Consider the following 21,430-nt stretch of genomic DNA (forward strand, 5'->3'; position numbering starts at 1 on the left):
AAGTGATCCTAGGGCAGGCTAGCGGGCCTTTGGACTTGCTGCCTGCCAAGACCGTCATGCGTGGTGTAGAGCCACATCCTCCACGAGGTGCCCCTGGTTTTCGCAGAACATGACGGATCTAGACCTGGCTGGTCGATAAACTGCTCCCTTCACTACGGTGGGCCCCTGCGCCAAGGTGACCACGTGAGGTGGGGCGGAGGGTGAGAAGTCTCTAGCAGGGGCGACTCCGGAAACCAGGCGACCTCCGGTTTTATTTAGCCTTACTCATACATGCGGGGCTCTGTATGGGCAGGACCTTTATTTCCCTAGCTACTCGTGGGATTTTCATGGATATCAAACAAAAATCTAAAACCTCATCGGAGGCTGCCGCAAGGCGGTCTCTGTCTCTATCTGGGCAGGAGGAGGAGGCCCTGTTGATGAGCCCCTGTGGGGATCGAGACGGGAGCAACTCAACCGCCCTGACAAAAGGGGGCCCTTCGGGGATCCCCACCAAAGTTGGCCCTACTTCCAACCCCTCGGGGGAGGAGGAGGGCTTATTATCAGACTCCTCGGAGTCAACACTGAAAGAGATGCCTCATACTCCCATGACAGTGGAGTCCGACTCCGGTGCTTCCACCTTAGGGAGTGTGGCCTCTGACATGAGAAGGCTCTTCACAGAGAGCAAGATTTCCGCCAAGAGGAATAAGAGGTTGCGGAAGAGGGAGAGGCAAAGGGCTGCTAAGGCTGCCGGAGGATCTGCGCCCCCCCCTGCGAAAGGGTGTACTGCTGGGGACAATGTACCCAGCAGGGGCCCCGAGCGGGGTGTGGTTGGTGCGGAGACCCCGAAGGCCGCGGCAAAACGGAGCCGAACCCCTGGCGACACTCCTTCCGGCGAGGCGAGAGACAATAAGAGGGTTAAACCCTCATATGCTGAGGTCACCAAGGACCTCAAGAGGATGGCCATCGTTCCTCATAACTACCCGACAGGGGTGGTGACGGAGGAATGGATTGCGGAGATCGAGGGGCGACTGGAAAAACTCTGGGACGCTGTCCCAGAGGGCCAGGAGCTCCCGATTTTTATGGGCACCAGGCTCATCAATGGTGCCATGGAGGTTGCCTGCTGCAACGATCTATCAGCGTCGTGGCTGGTGACCGCCACGGAACAGATGGGACCTGTAGAAGGGATCGTCTGTAAGTGTGTTGAGGCGGACACCCTCATAAAGAGGAGGAGACTGATGGTCTGGGTCCCAGGACACAGCAGGCCAGAGGTCAAGCCTCTTCAAGAGCGACTTAAACGCGTCAATCCTGGGCTCAACATCAGCCTTTGGAGGACGTATGACAGGCAGGTGCTTGCAAAGGGCACCCGTTTCATCTTGGGTGTCGATGAGCCATCTGCCGACATCATATCGGGCCCCAACTTTCAAAGGCATATCGGCCTTAGCAAAGTTGAGGTTGCTTTCCTGGGGACTGCAGGGGGGACGGATAAACCGAAACCCCCTGATGAAGAAGCTGCCTCAACCAGCAAGGAGGGAGTGGAGAAATAGTCATGGCAGGCATCACTATGCTCCAGGCCAATCTCCAACACTCCAAGGCCGCCTCAAGGGTCCTGCAAAGGATCCTTTATGAAGGTAAGGTCAATGTTGCTCTGATCCAAGAACCATGGGCTTTCCAAGGTAGGGTCAGAGGCTTGAGTACAACATCTGGTAAAATGTTTCATTGCACCAATGCTGATAGACCAAGGACATGTGTCTTTGTTAATGGGTTGAGAGCCATGCTCTTACCACAATTTACATCCAGGGACCAGACGGCAGTCCTGCTGACTCTGGGGACTGGTGCCAACATAAGGAGGATTGTTACCTGTTCCTCCTACCTACCATATGACTCTCCGGAGCTGCCGCCGACTGCGGAGTTGGAGAGGTTGGTAAGTTATTGCAGATCTAATGGTCTAGAATTACTAGTGGGGTGTGATGCTAACTCACATCATTTTGTGTGGGGGAGCAGTGACTCCAACGATAGAGGCAGAGCCCTAGTGGAATACCTCATGACAACTAACCTCCAGGTGCTCAACAGGGGCTCCTTACCCACATTCTCAAACAGTTTGAGGGAGGAGGTGCTAGACATTACTTTTTGTACCAATACACTGGTAAGTTCAGTGGGTGAATGGAGAGTATCCAACGAGGTCTCACTGTCAGACCACAGGCATATTCTCTTCACACTTATGCTCGCCGCTGAAAAGCGAACCACATACCGGAATCCTAGGAGCACGAACTGGGTAATGTACCGAGACTATTTAAGGGATAGCCTGTCACAGACTATTCCTAACAAATTCAACAAAGTGGAGGAGATTGATGCTGCTGCGGAACATCTGCAGAAGTGCATCATCACCTCTTACGAGGTCAGCTGCCCGTTAAGAACCAGGAAAGAGAGTGGTAATCCACCCTGGTGGGGAGCAGAGTTAGAAAGTCTCCGAAAGGAGACAAGAAAACTCTTTAATAAAGCAAAGAGAACCAGGTTGCCGCAAGATTGGGAAACCTTTAAGGACACCCAACGTAGGTACAAATCAGCGATCAAAAGCTCAAAAAAGAAGTCTTGGAGGCGCTTTTGCGAGAATGTGGAGTCAGTTCCACAACTCTCAAGATTTCATAAAATCATTGCAAAAGACCCGGAAGCCGGAGTAGGGTCTCTTTTGCTTCCCTCGGGAGAATATACGTCTTCTGACAAGGAAGCATTAAAACTTCTGTTGGAGACTCACTTTCCAGGCTCCAAAGAGTCGGAGGAGATGCAACAATGGAAGCCTCCCACCCGTCCGGCTGTGACGGACTGGAGACTGGCCTCCAGCATCGTTAAATATGAAGTAACTAGATGGGCTATAATGAGTTTTAGCCCTTACAAATCGGCCGGCGAAGATGGAATTTTCCCGGCACTTTTACAAGAGGGACAGGAGCTGGTATTACTCCCCATGGTAAGGATATTCCGCTCCTGTCTTGCATATGGGTATATCCCAAAGAAGTGGAGAGCTACCAAAGTTGTCTTTATCCCAAAACCAGGGAAGACGGACTACACTTTGGCTAGCTCATTTAGGGGCATTAGCCTAATGTCTTTCCTGCTGAAAACGCTGGAGAAGATAGTTGACAGATATATCAGAGATGGTCCCCTTAGGGACCATCCTCTGCATCCACATCAGCACGCCTACCAGAAGGGCAGGTCTGTGGAAACTGCACTCCACAACCTAGTCTGTAGGATAGAGAACGTACTGGAACATGGTTTGTATGGGTTTGGAGCGTTTCTAGATATAGAAGGAGCCTTCAACAATACATCCTTTGAACAAATCTGCCTGGCAGCGGACAGGCATGGAATCCATACACACATTGTGAGATGGATCAGATACATGCTTGAGCAAAGATCTGTTACCGCCCGTCTTGGAGGGAGCTCACTGACGGTGACTGTGACAAGAGGGTGTCCACAGGGTGGGGTGTTGTCCCCATTACTGTGGAATATGGTAGTCGACAGTCTGCTGTCAAACCTCCACAATACCGGTGTATTCACACAAGGATACGCTGATGATATCGTGATCTTGGTTTCAGGCAGATTCCTAGACACAGTATGTGAGCTTTTGCAGAAAGCCCTGGACAAAACAGCCCAGTGGTGTTCCGAAACAGGACTCTCTGTTAATCCAGAGAAGACCAATCTTGTTCTCTTCACTAAGAAAAGGAAGAGAGAGGGATTCACTTCCCCCTACCTCTTGGGAAAGAGACTAACACCGTCCTCATCGGTCAAATATCTTGGAGTCACTCTAGATTCCAAGCTCAACTGGAGAGAGCACATGGATAGCAAACTCAAAAAAGCATGTGCCTCATTATGGACATGTAGAAGAGCCCTTGGTAAATCATGGGGCCTTCAACCCAAAGCCATTAGCTGGCTATACAATGTAGTGGTGAAACCTAGTTTCCTCCACTGCTCAATTGTATGGTGGAAAAAGACCAAACAAATTACTGTTAGGAACAAGCTTAACCACCTACAAAGAATGGCCTGTATGGGCATTACAGGAGCAATGAGGACGACTCCAACCTTGGCGATGGAAACTCTGCTGAACCTTCCCCCACTTTATGTGGAAGTAGAGGTTCATGCAAGAGCCACGTTATACAGATTGAGAAATCTAGGTATGTGGTACGACAGAGGAAATTTCTCTGGACACAGACAACTGTGGACGGGACTGAGGGAGTCTAGCACCATTTTTGAGATGGGGTCGGATTCCATGATGGCGACGTTCAATTCTTCACCGCCTCTTTTTAAAACCCATTTCCCAAACAGGGAATGCTGGGCAAAAGAAGAGGGGAAAGCCCTTCATAATGGAGCCCAAGTGTGGTTCACCGATGGCTCCATGAAAGAAGGGAAAGCAGGGGCAGGCGTTTACAGCCAGTCCCCCCCTAGGAGCATACATGTTCCCCTAGGAAGATATGCCACAGTGTTTCAGGCAGAAATTTTTGCTATCCTAACCTGTGTGCACGCTATTGAGGAGACAGGTCTCTACAAGAGACCAATCCATATATGCACTGACAGTCAGGCTGCTCTAAAAGCCCTGAACTCACCTTGGTGCAGATCTAAACTATTGGCTGAATGCTACAAGGCTCTCAATATTCTGGGCAGCCACTGCAAAATAGAACTTTTCTGGGTACCGGGACATTCAGGTATCACCGGAAACGAGAAGGCAGATGAACTGGCAAATGCCGGCGCTGAACAGAATCCAATTGGCCCAGAACCAATTGTGCCAGTTGCCCCATCAATTGGGATGGCTGCAATTAAAGTGTGGGGAGCAACCCAACACCTAAAGATCTGGCGGGAAACACCGGGTTTACGTCAGGCAAAAACCCTTATAGGAGAGATCTCTCCTAGACTCGAGAGAAGACTTCTTCTTATGAACAGAAGTCAAGTGCGGACGGTAGTAGGCCTGCTTACGGGTCACTATCACGTAATGAGACATATGCACCTGCTGGGAATAACAGACTCAGATAGGTGTAGATGGTGTGAGATGGAAGAAGAAACAACCACCCATCTAATATGCGAGTGTCCCGCAATCATGAGGACTCGATATAGACACCTGGGCTCACCTTTCATAGAGCCCAAGGAAGTAAGAGATCTTCCCATTGGGGACCTTTTGTCCTTCGTTAAGGACATTGGCCTCTATGGATGATCCATTATCGGTGGTTAGCACAATGGACCTATAGGTCTAAGTGCCCTGGGAGCTGATCCCCCACCGCATAAACTAATCTAATCTAATCTAATCTAATGGCATAGATACGAGTTCCTGTCTTCATCGACGACAATAGCAGCAGTGACATAAATCCTTCTCCATTTTTGTATCTTCCTGCATTTGCTTTTCGGCTTCGCTATAGTGCGGTCCAATGAATGCTACCAGACGCTACAGACCGGGGATCCGGTGCTCCGGTCCATAGGCCCTACCCTCGCTACGAGAATTTCTTTTCGGACCGGTCAGGAGCGAAATCAAAATGGCGCAAATGAGCGAGGGCGGGCAAACTGGGATTATGAAATCGAAGAGATGGTTTTAATTGCGAATTGAGGCGGGCGGGCGTCGCCTGGGCATCATCATCGCTGAAACATCGTGGCAGTAACAGGAACCAAAATTATTGTGAACATTGTTTTCTTGGACATTGTCGTGGAAATGTCTCTGATGCTAAAATTTTCCAAAACCGTAATCGCAATTAACAATATACACACCGTTTTACACTTTGAATAGACTGACCGTATTACCGCCCACGAAACAAACAACCTGTAACGCCTGCCACTTCGCCTTTTTTCTCGCGTGAAATTTAAAATACGTGACGTTATCGCGAAGCGAAGGGGCGATAAACGAATCACGGTCGTAAAATTTTCGTGACGTTATCGCAAAATGACGTTAAACGGGGTGACGTAGAACGAGGACTCACTGTATTTCATAAGAAGGAAAAATTGATAGAAGACCCATTCACTATCGAGATGGGGATAATATTTTCCAATAATTTACATCAGCTATTGTCATGAAAACCAAAATTATTACCTAATAACCCGAGAAAAATACTGTTTAAAGGCACAAGGAGGTGCATTGAGAAATACACATTTCATGGAATACAACACAATCATCATATTTATAAGAATGTAGTACCCCCTATTTTTACAAAAATGCGTGTGGTTAAGTTTAACTGCTCCTTTGTACTTGCATTAGATTGTGCACTTACATGCCCCATGTGAAACGGTCTTTATAGAATATCCGGAGGGGATAGAAGGTATGGATGGAACAAGTACTAAGGGTGGAGGAAATGCTGAAAACTGTTTTAGGTAAGAATGTTTGCTAAGCACTGGCTGGTGAAAAAAAGAATAAGATTTACAGATAGAATGAAATAGAATTGACCTCATAATGAGCATGAAAGCGAAGTGGAACTTAGGGAGGGGAAGGGATCTGGGTGATTTGTAAATTGCTACGAGGGAAGCCTACCTTAACCTGTAAAATACTTCAAGACAAATATAAGTATCAAATGGCACTTCAAATGCGAGACAATAGTGGCTTATAATGAGAAGTAGAGGATTAATAAGCCATTAAATGTAAATTAACTTACCTGAAAGCCTCCTTATGCCTCCATAAGATAGAATCAGGAATAAGTCCAGTGCCATCAAATGCTTTCCTCAGCAAATATTTCTCCACACCATCCTTGGGCTGCCTCAACTTTGCAGGGAGACTCAGGTAATACTGAGTGAATTGATGATCAAGGAAAGGGACTCGTAACTCAAGACTGCAAAAACATAGCAAACACTTTATTTCATGAGACAAATGTTTCAAAGCTTTATGATTCTTAATTTTTGACAGGTTGGAATTCGCATTTCTTTTAATCAACCATTTTCCCAAATCAGGCTGCACTCCATTATTAAATTTACCTTTTGGATAAGTTTCCTTACGTTAACCTCATGATAAGTAGCTCCAATATAGTGATAGAATACAATCATACCTCTTTGCATACAAAAATATCAAATTCATACTAGTACTTTTTGCTTGCATTATCAAATTTTGGAGACATTAAGAGCAGGGGCACAACTAGGAACTAATGCTGGGGGGGATGGAGGGGATTTAGGTGCAACTAATACCGGGGTCTGTGGGGGTGTGGAATACCCACCAGGATAAGTGGTACATGCGAGATTAATAAATTGCAGAATTTTAAGATAAATGGTTCAAAATGGTGAGTTTTACGACTTTCTGAGGGATATTTTATTAATTCTTACACGGTTCTATTAGTAATATCAATCCAATGGAGTAAAATGGATTAAACTAAAAAATTTCTCTGAGCTCTGGGGGGGGGGGGGGGGTTTATCCCCCAAAACCTCCCCTCGCTGCACCACTGATCTGATTAGGAGGGTTCATACTTTATTCTTCGTCGATGTAAATTGGACATGTAATGGTGAGGAAGACAATGATGCTTTAGCCATAAAATTTTTGCAAGGGTCCACCTTTTAGGGGATACATTTCTGTTGGGTTCAGTTTTAGTGAGCATTTTGGATGGTTTGAACCCCTAAGTCAACCATAGCCTTAATTCACATCCACGATTGAAATGTCTCAATAGATACTGGGAAATAATCATCAACTCTTACAGCTGAAATCGATAAATTCTAAAAACTCAAACGGAAGCAGATAATAAGTCCTGACAAAGCTCAATAATTTTGATCTTCCTTAGAAGAATACAAAAAGGAAGAAAAGAAAGTCAACCATCCAAAGAGAAATGAACATGGTGGAAAAAGGTGTTACGTACTAGGTGCAAGAAAGATGAGGTTACCTGAATGCAGAGGTGGTGCGGTCTGCCCTTAAAACATCATACATGTAGAGGTCTTGCAACAGACGATAACTCTCTTTGTGTCCGTCCTCCGCAGAGGGAGCATTGCGGAAATATATGTACCCTTGTGCCACTTCATCAGCTCCCTCACCACTAAGAATGACAGTTGAATCAGTGTTCTTTAAAACATATTTTGATACTAAATACATTCCTGAAATGAAGTCGGAACAGTATTAGAAATATAGTTCACGAAAGGGTCTATTAAAAAGAAGTATAGTATACCTACATACTAGTGCCCATCATGTTTGCTGCGCTGGCTGATACCCTAAGTGTATATTAAACTTGATTCATGGCAGGAGCAACTTTGCTCTAATGATGAGAAACAATTTAGATCATGAATTCTTGGTAACCATGGACCAACTCACTGGGTTGAAATGCTGAGAAAAACCTATCCGGATATGCTCAGTTTGAATCTTATTGAAATGCTCTCATTGAATGATTTTAAATCAAAAATGGACAAATTTATAATTTTTATAAATCCACTTTTGAATGAAACTCGATCCTAAAAATTTTTAGAATTCTCAATCGGGTAATTTCAAAAACTGATTTGAAGCTTGAAATAGTGCTGATGCTGAAATTCAGAGAACTGATTCTCTAATTGGCATTTTTTAAAGATTATCCTTAAAATAAAGATTCAACTATTGAAAATCTTTTGGTATTTAAGGAATATGAAATGCTGCCAGATCTTATAAAATTATGTCTGAATTAAGCTAATGAGTACTTGATTCCACTTTGCATAGAACATCAATGTATACCGTTGGTATGTACTGACGAGGCTAAAGAATTGCATTTTGCTTACCAACTGATGCCCTTACTGTGGTGATATCAGCAGTTTCAAGGTGGTATATCACATCATCCAATGCATCAGCAATATCCTTCTCAGTAAAGTTCACTTCATGGTGTTCACTTCCGATATGTTTTGCAACTTCTCTAGCTGCAACTATGTCAGGACTTTCTCCCATTCCAATGGAGAATGACTAAACAGAAAAAATGAAAAATTCATCACTTCCTAGCATCACCAATAGCTTCTGTACTCATTCTTGGTTAAAATGAGTACCCTTACATTAATAAAAACTTTTTGTGTAGATTCCCAGAGTGGCATTGAGGTTAAAAAGAAAAGCCACCAACAGGAATCAATACAACTTGCCAATACCATTGCAGAACATGCATGGAGTGAGGCACAACATAAAATTGACTTTGAAGGAGCAGAGATATTGGAAAAAGAGAGCACATACTACCATCAGAATAGTCTTGGAAATCATCAATACTGACAACTCCAGCAAGGAAAACAGCTATCCAATCCATAATATGTGAAAGAAAGTTTTAGCCAATCAATGTTCAGAGGCAGATTAATGAGGGGGGGATCCTAAAGCAGCTTTAACCCCCTCTACCTTAGCGCAGAGTAGATTCTACCCAAACTACTCTCAAGATTGAATCAATGAGATAGAGATACTAAACAAAAAGCTCAGTGCAGGGGGAGCTCAATTTTCACCCATCCAAACCAACTCTTATAGCGCTGGTTGAGAGATTTTACAGTTGATAAAATTAGTATAGCCCACTTCATTGTAAAAATGTACATCAATGAGATGTAGCCACTGGCCCGAATGTCCAAATTTTATTCTTCAACTGCTGAAGTTGGCGAAATCATGAATTAAAGATTTTACATAGCTCTCAATTACTGCAATTAGTAATGATAAGTCTGTTTGGCTGATCATCCACCACTAGCAACAATACATGGCTATGTGATCATGCAACATGAGCGTCTACACACATCAACCAGGTTACGAGTGGCAGAGGTCATGCACTACAAGCAATATCGAGTTGCTCGGTCAGTAGTTTACTGTGGGTGCGATCACGCTGAAGGTTATTGGATTTAAAAATATCCATTTGCAAGGAAGCCCATAGGGATTACATATGTACATCAATTCATACAGAATTTGCGTTGCTGTGAGATTATCTCCTTCCATAGGATCATTATTCATTTTTTTGTTACTGTAAACTCATGAATTGCCCCAAAAATAATCTGGTTGCAAAGATATTTATCACGGTTGAAGTGACAATTTTTTTGGTAAATTTTCTAATTGCTAATTAGTAATTGCTTGCATGAGGACTTGCATCTTTCCATGTCAAGGGTAAGACCATAGATGACATTCCCTGACCTTTCGCTGATTTCCATTTCAAACATCCAGACTTTTCTGTAATTAACCTATCTCTGCTGAACTACAACTACCTCTGCTGTCTGTACTATGTGATCCACCGCTTATAGCCACTTGTTGACGCTCAAGTAATACAAGTGCATAACTGTACATTGTCACTTACAGCAGCCAATCAGTCTTAGACTTGAATAAAGACAGTAGGAAAATATCCACCATTTACTTCAGTGGAGTTCTAATTTATTAGTAATCAGTGGATGAGATTTTCATGGCAGCACCTTCAAGAGTATACTGATGGAAAAAATTAATTTCTTGGTTATAGATAATTTCTCTGAATGAATCACACAGGGTACTTATTAAGGCCGCTATACACGACGAATGATTTCATTTGCATGATCATTTAGCATGATCATGCACATGAACATGGGCATGATCATTTACCGTGAATAACAGAAAAATTCACGAATGAACCTTCATGCATGAGTCATTCAGTGAAAATTGCTCTATTTTGCTCGCATGATCCTGCGAATGATCACGTGATCATTCAGCATGATCATTCACAGTGTATAGCAGCTTTTAGGTTAGTGATCAGATTTCGGTCTACATCTCATTAGGACTAAATCAACCAGAGAATCAATGTAACATATAGTCTAACCTGTACTTTGTACGAGATTCCCTCTTCTTTGGCCAACTTCACCAACAATGCTGATATTAAAGAGCTATCAAGTCCACCAGACAAAAAGCAACCAATTCTACGGTTAGACATAAGACGCTTCTTAACTGCTGCCGTCAGAAGAGTGCGAATGTTCGCATAAATGTCAGACGAACTGAGTTCTGAAAAAGTACACGAGTTGAATAAGCTAAAATAATGTAACATAACAAGAGCTTAATTTTTAGGTAAGAAAAAGTAATAAGCACATAATTAATTACGCGTTGACATCAATTACTTTCAATGTTAGTCACCATGAAAAGAAATTTTTCATTGAAATGGAGAGATAGTAGGTGAACTAAAATCATGGTTGCACGATAGTTATACAGGTATGAGTAAATAAGTGAAAGTAAGAATGAACATGCACCAATTTTTCTGAATTCATGAACAGAGCATGGAACCTGTTCAATTAGGTTAATGCATTCATACATGTTCCTTTTTTCTCCACCAAAATCATTTATGCATTCATACATTAACTTGTATGGGTTAATACATTGTTTAACTTGGCCTTTAGAGACATTGGCTGTAAAAATTAATGAGAATGAACAGCAGTACCTATCTAGCTGGGAGAAGAGGCAGTTAATATGTTAATTATTATAATTATAACATGTATAAGTTGCTATAGCTATACATAACATATAAAAGTACCAGAAAATAACTTTAAAGAAGGAAGTTGTAGGGAAAAGTAGGCTCTTTGCAGTGTTGTTCTTCAGGACAAAGAGTTAATTTTTGAAGATGATAGGCTGCAAAGCACAAATAAACACATACAGGTGTTCTATGTCCGGGCCTGCTCTCCGGCTGTGGTGCTGTGTGCACGATTTGGACTGCTTGTGGCATCATATGCTCAACAGTCTAGCAACACCTTGTCCGATAGTGTCCTAAAATATCCGCAGGGAAGAATGACGCCTCGGTAGCTTAACTGGCTAAAGCACTCGACCGGAAACCGACTCGATCAGGGGATCCGGGTTCGAATCCTGGTCAAGGCAGATGATTTTTTTCTCTGTGGATCTTTCGCATGATAAGTCATTATGTCAGAATGAAGGTAATGGCTTAGTTGTTGTCAAGTTACTTATTGTTTAAATTATGACGTTAAAGCACTTGCAAATTCTTTCCAAATTACTCTATGAGATACTCATACTTTCGGTATTCCAATCTAACAGGATTGTAAGATTACAATATAAGTATGTATGTTCTTCATCAAAAATTGTGAGTTGCAAAAAAATATAAAATATATACATGAATTATTAAAAAAGTTAGTTTCCCAGTATTTCCAAATTCAGTCAGTCCCGTTGATGAAAATGTTTGAGTATCACTTTGTGAAAATGATGGTATCACTAACAGTTTATTGTATGGCTGTTCGTGTTCTCTGCTTCTGTCTCATGTCCATACATTATGGATACTCATGGATTCTATGAGTAAATACTTGAAAACTCATAATCAGTCACATTGGGAGGCTGTCAATTCCATATTTCGATATTTGATCAGAACAAAAGATTCAATTGTTAAGTACAGCAGTGATCAGAGAAGATCAGATTTCATTGACTACTCAGATGCCAACAATGCTTATTACTTGGAAACTCGCCGTTTAAAAACAGGTTTTGTTTTTTTTTTAATTAAGGTACTTTAATATGGTCATCTGAATGCCAACAGCAAGTCACAATAAGCACCATGGAACTGATGCCAGTTGGAACCAGTTTGTAAATGCACACTCACCATCATAAGGCACAAGTGTCTTGTAGAGGGGAACATCTCCAATTCGATAATACTTGCAGCCATCCGGGTCACTCACAAGTTTCATTGTCCCATCACTTCTAATGTTGTATTCCTCATAACATCCTGGTTTGACAGGATTGATGGACCATGGTTCATCTCCAAAGATAGAAGACATACCCACAAGGCCTAAAATAGGTAAGATGGGAATGTTTGATCATTTAAATGCAAAAAGCTGATAGATTTGTGAAATATTTCAAATTCTGCCACATGGCAGTGAAATATACATGAATTGCCATGAGGAAAAAAAACATTTTTTCTCACAGTAATTCATGTACAGCCTATAAATTATTGGTCTTTGTTGTTAAGATACAAAAAAATACATTTTTATGATTACATTATTAAATTACATGTTACATAATTCTACTCATCCCATTGAGTGTTACCGTAATTTCTCCCATGATTATCACAAACTGGAATTTTTAATCTTAGTTTCAATAATATCTTCCACTTAAAAAATTACAATATAACATCCTTTGCTGTTAAAATGATAACTCAATGAGAGCAACTGAGAAAAATTTCCCAGCATTATTGAAAAATCTGAGGGAGAAATATTCAGCATTATCAGGAAATAAGAATTTAAAAAAGCTCAAACCTATAATTATGGGTGATTTTTCAATGTATGTATTTGATAGTCATTATAATATTAGTAAAGGCTTGAACAGTCAATGACCCAGGAAATGATGCATCCATTGAGAGCATAGGAGAAATCTTCAAGTTGACAAATGGAGTAGAGATATTGGATAGTACGCACAATGAGGAGTCTGTAGATGCTGCAAGGTTGCCAACTGTTATCCTTCTAGTGAGCCAAGAGAAGTGGTGAGGCAAAAAGGCTGTGTGAGCAATGCACAATGCATTTGCTTTCTAGCAGCACAAATTCTGATTGTGTATTCTAAAGTCGATACTGAACAGGATGTTGGGCATCATAATAGATTGCTGGTCCAGGCTGGAAGGGTATCTACATCTACATATTATTATTATTATTATTATTACATAATACCCCGCAAGCCGCCTAAAAGGCGTGTGGCAGGTGGTGTTAGGACACCAGCCGTTCACGCATAAAACGGAAGTGCTCTAAGGAAATTACGACTTGTATTATTAAAGTCCTTTATTGTCCGCGGGAAAAACGAATTCCTATATCTATCCATTTGGCAAAACATCTCTCGTAATCTATCTCTTCTGTCAGACCTAGAAATATAGTGCGGCTCTAATATTATGTTCTCCATGTAGCTCTTGAAGATATCCATTCTCAATTGTTCAAGCAATCTAAGCCAAGCACGCAGCATCCTTCGTGTGATGGTGAACTTCCTGCCAAGTTCAAGGGGATCCAAGAGATGATTAGATACTTGACCAGCAGGTCATAGTGACAATCCTGATAGAGCAGACATGCAATCCAGATTAAATGGACCACGATGGCCAGATATGGTGTCTATGAGCTGAGCAGAGGCCATGTTAGCAATGAGATTGGAATAAGTGAGGATGATTGCTCAGATGATTATTTAGGTGACATCAGCAGCACTGAACACCAGAGGAAGTCATGTGGGAGGCTGACTAAAATGCAAAGATGCCAGTACCATCGGTACAGATCCGGCTGTCAATTACAGTTGATAGATCATAATCCTTGCAGATCTGGAAGTCACCTCGCCTCGCCAGAATTTCTGTTTTTTTTTTGCTGCACTAATCCCAGCCTTCTGGCTGTTTCCAGTGAGTTGCTATATTTTTCGTTTCGGGTATGTTTTTTCAGTTTTTGATTATAGTGTTTCGGGTGGTGATGGTCTGGAGTTCAGTGAATAATTTGACTGAGTAGACAGGTCTGACCCTATGTCTAGGACATGGACTGTATAATCATTGGAATGGGCAGTCCTATACAAAGAAGTGGCATCCTGTGGTAGGATGATTAGATGCCACCGTTACAAATCACAATTTTCCAGGTACACAAAATTGGCAGAGCGTAGTGAGTGGGTGCTTCTCCTGGCTTTGCCACCAAATCTGTGATGGTAGTAACACCAGGTTTGGCATGACACTGCAAAGTATCTATAGACCCAGTGTAAGAAGACTGAGATCTATCCAGTATCTAAGTTCACGGGTGCAGAGGATTGCCAAGATGAGTGTATAGTTCTTCGACAAGCTTGGAGAATTCCTCCATCCATTTTGCTAATGCTGAATGGTAGGGCAATCAGAGGCCAAGCAATGGTGACAATGGAGTTGGCGAGCAGATCCTTTCACCAATAATATGCCAAAAAATATGCTACAGCCATTTTTAAATAACATAAATTAGATTTTTTTATGAATAAATTGAATTATTAGATAAAATTATAAACTGAAGTCATAAATTTATCAAATGAAATCTGCAGATTTTATTCAACATGAATTTTGGCCTTTACTGAAAAGGGATTTATTTATAATACAGAGGATATAGTGTATTAAACATGCAGTAGGTTACAACAGTTAAACATCCTTACTATAACTGCACACATTGGCATGGAATGCACCCATTTATTCATGAGAGATTTGGCATTGCATAAGACACTATGGGATCGTGCAAAAGTCTATGTTGAGCCAACGTGGACTTAATCCCCTCTGAGGTTGTAAGTGAAGCCATTGCAATGGGAACTCAAAAATTTACAAATAATGAGATAGATTTAACATTTTTGGTGAAAATCAGAAGTTGTAAAAGAGGTAGTACGATGAGAAGGGCTGAATATGTAAAAATAAAGCCCATTATATGATAGAAAGTAATATGAAGTTTACCTTTAGCCTCTGAACAAACTCCCAACACAGAGTTATCCTTGCCACCACGAAGACGAAAGATTGGACGCACTCCAAATGCATCACGACCCAGGTAAACCTTCTTCCTCTTCATGTCAATCAAGCAAAAGGCAAATACACCATCAAGACGGCCAATGCATTCCTTGAAACTGACCTCTGACTCTCCATCTTTTTTAAGTTTCTTTGATGCTGGTTCACCTCCATTAGCCAGATTCTCTTCGAAGAAGTGGGCATATAAGTGCATTACAGCCTCAACATCACAGCGTGTTTCATAATCAAAACCAAACTCTTTTTCTACCTGAAAAGTAAAGCACAGTATACATACATCATGGGTTCCTCCCGTAGGCAGATCCAGGAGGGGGGGGGCACAGGGGCACGTGCCCCCCCCCAGACCCTCAAAAATATGCAAGATTTTTATACGGTCCCATTATCATTGCATTCGTTTTGTATTACGAGGTATCCTTGTGCCCCTCCCAGAACAAAGTCCTGGATATGGCCTTGCTTGTGCCCCCCTAGAAAGAAATCCTGGATCCGCCCCTGGTTCCTCCTATTATATGTATGCAGGGTAGACTGAGTATGCAATCATGGATGAAAGTCAAGTGATGAATCAAGCATGGAATTTAAAAGGTTGAACACATATTTGTTTATTTATTTTTTTATCTCAATTACCCTCAAAAACAGCACAATGTGGCCTTTACATCAGGAGTTTAAACAATCAACAACAGATGATCACACACACCAATGTCCTGGAAGGGGTCACCAATCCAGGTGGGACTCAAACCCACGACCTTCGGTATGGTAGGAGAGGACTTATCCTTGCCACCACCGATTTCTGCCAAATGTACATTTTTTTTAATTGAGTAAATGCTAGGTAGTTAGATACGCATGAAATACAGAATGAATTAAAATTATGTTATAATAGTCAGGATAGACCCTTATTTGACTTTAAAAATCCACTCTATAACTTCATGGCAAGTAAATCTTCTATTTGAAGATTTATGAAGCATAAACATACATAATACAGATTTTATGCTTACTCTCAGAACATACTTTTAGGAATCTTAAATAAAGAATGTAGCACTAGCTCTTAATTTTTTCGAAAAAATAGAGCATGAATTTTAAAGAAATATTAATGGGAAGAGTTACAGTCACTCCACATTAAGTACTCCTTACACTGGTGCCCCCCTCTCGACCATGATGGATTTCAATGAAATTTTCTCCAACCAATAATGTGTATTTCACTCTTACACTGTAAAAATTATTACATTTAATAGTGAAATGCTTGCTTGGATATGGTCATTTGTATCGCCTTCTGTTCCTGCCTCCGCAGCAGCTTGGGTTAGCATTTTGTCAAATTTGAAAATGAAGTATCTCCAGAATACTTGGTGAAGAGAAATGAAAAATATTATCATGATGATAACATTTTGTTGCTCTATTTAAAAAAATGATAAGATAATATCTAAGTTTTAATAATATTTAGATACTTAAGCAAAAAATTGGCAAAAATGGAAAAAAATAAAGTTTGGATGCATATACATACATATATCTGGAAAGAATGTTTAATAAACATAAAGAAAGAATAGGTCCTCAAACAGGAGTCTTCTACCATAAATATGATACACGTAGTAAGACGTGACAACTCATCAGAGATGGGCAGTATCGAAAATACGAATGTATTTCAAATGCAAGTATACTATGCAAGATACTTTTGTAGTTTGTAATTTGTATCGGAAATACATTTTCTGAGAGTATTTTGTAACGAAAATACATCTAAAGAGTAGTTTGTATTTTTAAAATATATTCAAAATCAAAATACATGTAATGTTTTTGTGCATAAGTAGAAAGGGCGTGCGACGAGATGGCAGGGATCCCGAAGAGTCGGTATTAGCCTGCCATCTATGGGACAATAAATTGCCCCTTAATTTACTTCTGTAGCACCCGCAGGCGCTTGTATACTTGCAAAATGTAGTCGCGTGTGGAGTAGTTTGCGAAACATAGTTGTGCATTGCAGGGGCGCAGCTAGGAATTAAGGCTGGGGGGAGGGGGGTTTAGGTGCAACTAAAACCGGGGTGTGTGGGGGTATGGAATACCCACCAGGGATAAGCAGTAGGTGGGAGATTAATAAATTACGGAATTTTAAGATGAATGGTTCAAAATGGTGAGTTTTACTTCTTTCTGAGGGATATTTTATTAATCCTTACACTATTCTGTTAGTAATATCAATCCAATTAAGTAAAATGGATTAAACTTAAAAAATTCTCAGAGCTCTGGGGGGGGGTTTATCCCCCAAACCCCCTCCCCTCGCTGCGCCACTGGTGTATTGAGTAATTTGTGGAGGGGACTTGTAAAGTCTGACGCTGTTCCAAAAGGTTCAGGAGACATTTTTCTCCATTTTATTTAAGACATTTTGCCATGAATAATGGTCTAATTGCCAGTTTCCTATGAATACGTTGTAAGAATGTTTGAGCCTCTCATTCTAAAAATAGTTCATATTTGAATTGATTTTAATTTTTTATTAGGTAAGAACTTCGGTGAAGGCATGTATTTTGTATTTTAATAGAGTATTTTGAAATTACATTTGTATTTAGTATTGAAAATAAAATTTTTAGAAGTAATTTGTATTTTGTATTTGAAATACAGACTTTAAAAGTAATTTGTATTTTGTATCTTAAATACATTTGACATGTATTTAAGATACAAAATATCTCTGCAACTAATAATCACAAAAAGTGAAAATTCCATTGACTAGTCACTAAGTAAAGACAGTGTGATTTATAGACAAATCCAGAAGATGTGACCCAAATTTTCTTCAAATAACTCACCCTTTGGCAGTTATAAATCTCTCCATTGCAAAGAAGAGTTAAATGAGGATACTTGTGTATTTTAAGAGGCTGCATTCCATAGATGGTGTCCACAATGATTAAGCGATGAAATCCAAGACAGCTCCTCTGCATGAAAAAAACAGTTCAGTCAATTACACACCATCTTTTCTATGTACGTATAAATTTGAGGAAGATGTGCATTGACCACATTCAAATCAAAATTATGAGTTCATTACAGCGAGGTTATGAACCAACTATTTTTCACTATATATGTATGCCTACGCATACATATATTTTTCTATATCACAATATAGAGCTATACAGTGGTGCCGACTCCATGGGGCTTGAGGAGGCTTGGGCCCCCTCAAAAATTGTTATGGGTGTGAGGAAAAATGTGTCAGGCTTGTTGATTTTCCCCGGAGTGTCCAGATATCGAGATTCGAGTTATAAGGGTTCTAATTTTGATCACACGACTCTTCTAAAATGCTTAAAAAACTTAAAACTCACTACTTTAAAAATTTCCCAGGGCAAGATCCCCGGTTTGGGCCCCCCCAATATTTTTTGTAAGTCAGCATCCCTGGAGCTATAGCTGAGAGCAACCTTACTTATTTGGAAATGCACATAATGGGAGTTTGAAATTACATTTTCCAAATTTTTATAAAAATTATACTGAAATTTTCTATTGAACTACAGTACACTATGAAGTCCTAAAGAGTAATATTGTTTGAACGGCAAGTCCCAGTGTAAAAGACATACAAGTTATGAAAATGTCACCCTCAGAGCTGCATTTCATTCTACATTAGTTCCAGATCATGGAATAATTTATATGAATAGAAGTGTCACATAAGTGCCTAGTTCAAAATCAGTATCATAGGTATGTATGCCCCTTGTAAGATATCTCTGTCATCATTATTATCCATATCTAATATCTGAGGGAGCTGTGGTGTAGGTATATAGGGCTATGTGGAACTAGCAAAAATTTTTCTGATAGTCAATAGAATTGTTGTTTTTTCTAGTTCAAACCAGTAACTTAAGAAATAACATATTGCAGTTTCAGCAGTCGGTGTGCATTTGTAGCTCCCACCTCACCACAGGGTTGCCAAACTGTAATGACTCCCGACTTCCTTCTAACCACCGTAATAAATCTGCCGCACACTTGACCTATGGCTCCTATTTTACATTAATTTTGTCAAGTTTCACATTGAATTAGGCATTTCATGAACATAGGAATTTTTATTCTATTTTCATCAAGATTGCACTAATAATATAAGAAGAAATACTAGGAAATGTTTACCGGAAATTTGAATTTGAAGTCAGGAGGTAAATATAAAAATAAAAAAACCTTCATTTTCAAAATAAGTTTTCTGGCCTTGAAATTTCTGCATAGACTCATTTTTTTATTTTGACATACGTTATGTAAACATTCAATTTCAACCTTTCTTTACGGAATTTAAGAAAATAATTTTTAGTAAGTTACAATGCTGCATTTTCGTAACTTCGGCCGTAAATGGTCTTGGGAGATGGATAATCGTTTCTTTAAAAAAAATCTTAAACGTTGAATATATAGGCAATCAACATATATGAGCACCATAGACTGTAAGCTATGAGCAAATCCCTCATCTCCCTCAAACGTACACTTTGAATGCTTTCGCCTTCGAGAATTAGCCCATACAGGTACTAGACAAGAATATAGCCCCAAGTTCCATGAATTTTCATACATCACGCAAACTATTAAACATATTAAAGGCCGCTAAATGTGAAAAAGGCTGATTAACAAGCGAGCAGGTTGCAGTAATTGACGGAAACGTTTGGAAAGGTGCTGAAAGTTGATCAATCAATTTGAGAAACCCGCCTTGTCGGTGGCGGCCCGCTCCTGCCCCCTTTCGGAGCCTTTGAGAGAACATCCACGAAACGAAAGCACGTGTGCGTGCAATAGTGCAGTGAAGATGATGCAATTTGGGGGTTTTAAAAATAAGGTACACGTAGGCGATATCAGCATTCGCAACAGGGTTAATAGCCGCAGAGCGGTATTAGACTAGTGAACCTCAGGCGGAAGGGAGGTAGCGTCAATTTCAAATTCGACGTAAAAGAGGTATATCTATTCCACATTTAAGTATTATGCCTGGATTACTCATCAAACTTGATTATTATAGCAGTTCAATAGGAAATTCGACTAGAACGAGGGCAGGTAATGCGAAGAGAGAGAGAGCTAGCCAGTCTCTGTCCTAACGCAGCAATCGAGCGTAACAGTCTACCACTTACACCTTTTCGATGAGTGAACCAGCTGACGAAGCTCTTGACAGAATGATCATTAGTCAATTATTATGGCAACCACGACACAAAATATAAAATTAATAGGAACTTATTAGGAATCAAAGCATTTTACTTCTCGAACTGAAATCGAGGTAGGTAAGACCAAGGGTCGACCCAATTATTTAATGTGATATTATTTAACTTACGTGAAACATATGTTCTGATTCCATCCGCCACGCATCTGGGCCTCTGTGTTTAATTTTTCCGAAAGCACCATCGCGAGGAACGTCTTCTTCGTATCCAAATAAAGCCCAAATACCGCACATGTTTCCTCACAGCAGCCTGAAATTATCGCAGAGAAATGGAATCTTCCCAAGAGCCGAATAATCTGACCGTATAGAATGTTGGGAAAAGTGATTATCAGCTTTTTTATGACAAGAAAATCGCGCTTTAAGCAATCAGCGATTTATCTTCGGTAATTATTGATAACGTGGGAGAATGTTGGTGGAGGTTGGGAAAGAGTCGAAATTCGCAGCAATAAAATGAAGTACGAAATTCAACGTGCGAGTGGAGCAGATTGGAGGTGGGAAACGTTCAACGCTGAATTGGTTGTTGCTTGATGTAAGTTAGACCGCGGACTGGATGCAGAGGAGAAAGTATTTTATTTATAGCTAATGTAGGTGGCTTCGGGTGTTTGTCGTGCTTGGTGAAACAGTGTTAATGTATGAATTCAACTCCGACTGAAAGTATTTCTGCGCGGACTGTCTGATGTAACCTCGCTAATAATTTCATGCTGCATGTGGAGATAGTTATCGCACCGTAAATTTGTTGACACAGCCTCTAAATTGTTCACGTGTTCTATTTAGCGCGATTTCGCTGAGCACAACTCTGGTACGTATCCCTTATAGCTGGGGCATAACAGTATTGGAAGCTTAATTCCTAATGTATCATTTATTACATTTGTTCAGCGTCCTACTTCGACTTCCTCCAGTGATTCATAATTTTGGCTATTTTACGCTAGATGTTTTAGTGTACATTTGGTTGCTTTCAGAGGTGCAGCGGAAATTGCATTAATGAAAGTGCTAAAGTTGAGAAAAACCC

At 40.7% G+C, this 21,430-nt stretch overlaps 1 protein-coding gene across 1 annotated transcript in view; it reads right to left on the minus strand.

The window, feature by feature from the left end:
• LOC124164559 (asparagine synthetase [glutamine-hydrolyzing]) overlaps window positions 1–21,097 on the minus strand; it is a 33,734-nt gene extending 12,637 nt beyond the window's left edge. Inside the window, exons 1-8 of the mRNA XM_046541931.1 lie at window positions 20,536–21,097; window positions 18,077–18,202; window positions 15,237–15,552; window positions 12,429–12,614; window positions 10,662–10,840; window positions 8,653–8,830; window positions 7,797–8,004; window positions 6,591–6,764 (exon numbers count right to left, since the gene is read on the minus strand). Of these exons, the coding sequence (XP_046397887.1) occupies window positions 6,591–6,764; window positions 7,797–8,004; window positions 8,653–8,830; window positions 10,662–10,840; window positions 12,429–12,614; window positions 15,237–15,552; window positions 18,077–18,202; window positions 20,536–20,655 (1,487 nt within the window). The 5' untranslated portion in view covers window positions 20,656–21,097. The remainder of the gene's footprint in view (window positions 1–6,590; window positions 6,765–7,796; window positions 8,005–8,652; window positions 8,831–10,661; window positions 10,841–12,428; window positions 12,615–15,236; window positions 15,553–18,076; window positions 18,203–20,535) is intronic.
• Between the last annotated feature and the right edge of the window lie 333 nt (window positions 21,098–21,430).

Source organism: Ischnura elegans, chromosome 8 (assembly GCF_921293095.1).
Source record: "Ischnura elegans chromosome 8, ioIscEleg1.1, whole genome shotgun sequence".
NCBI lineage: Eukaryota > Metazoa > Arthropoda > Insecta > Odonata > Coenagrionidae > Ischnura > Ischnura elegans.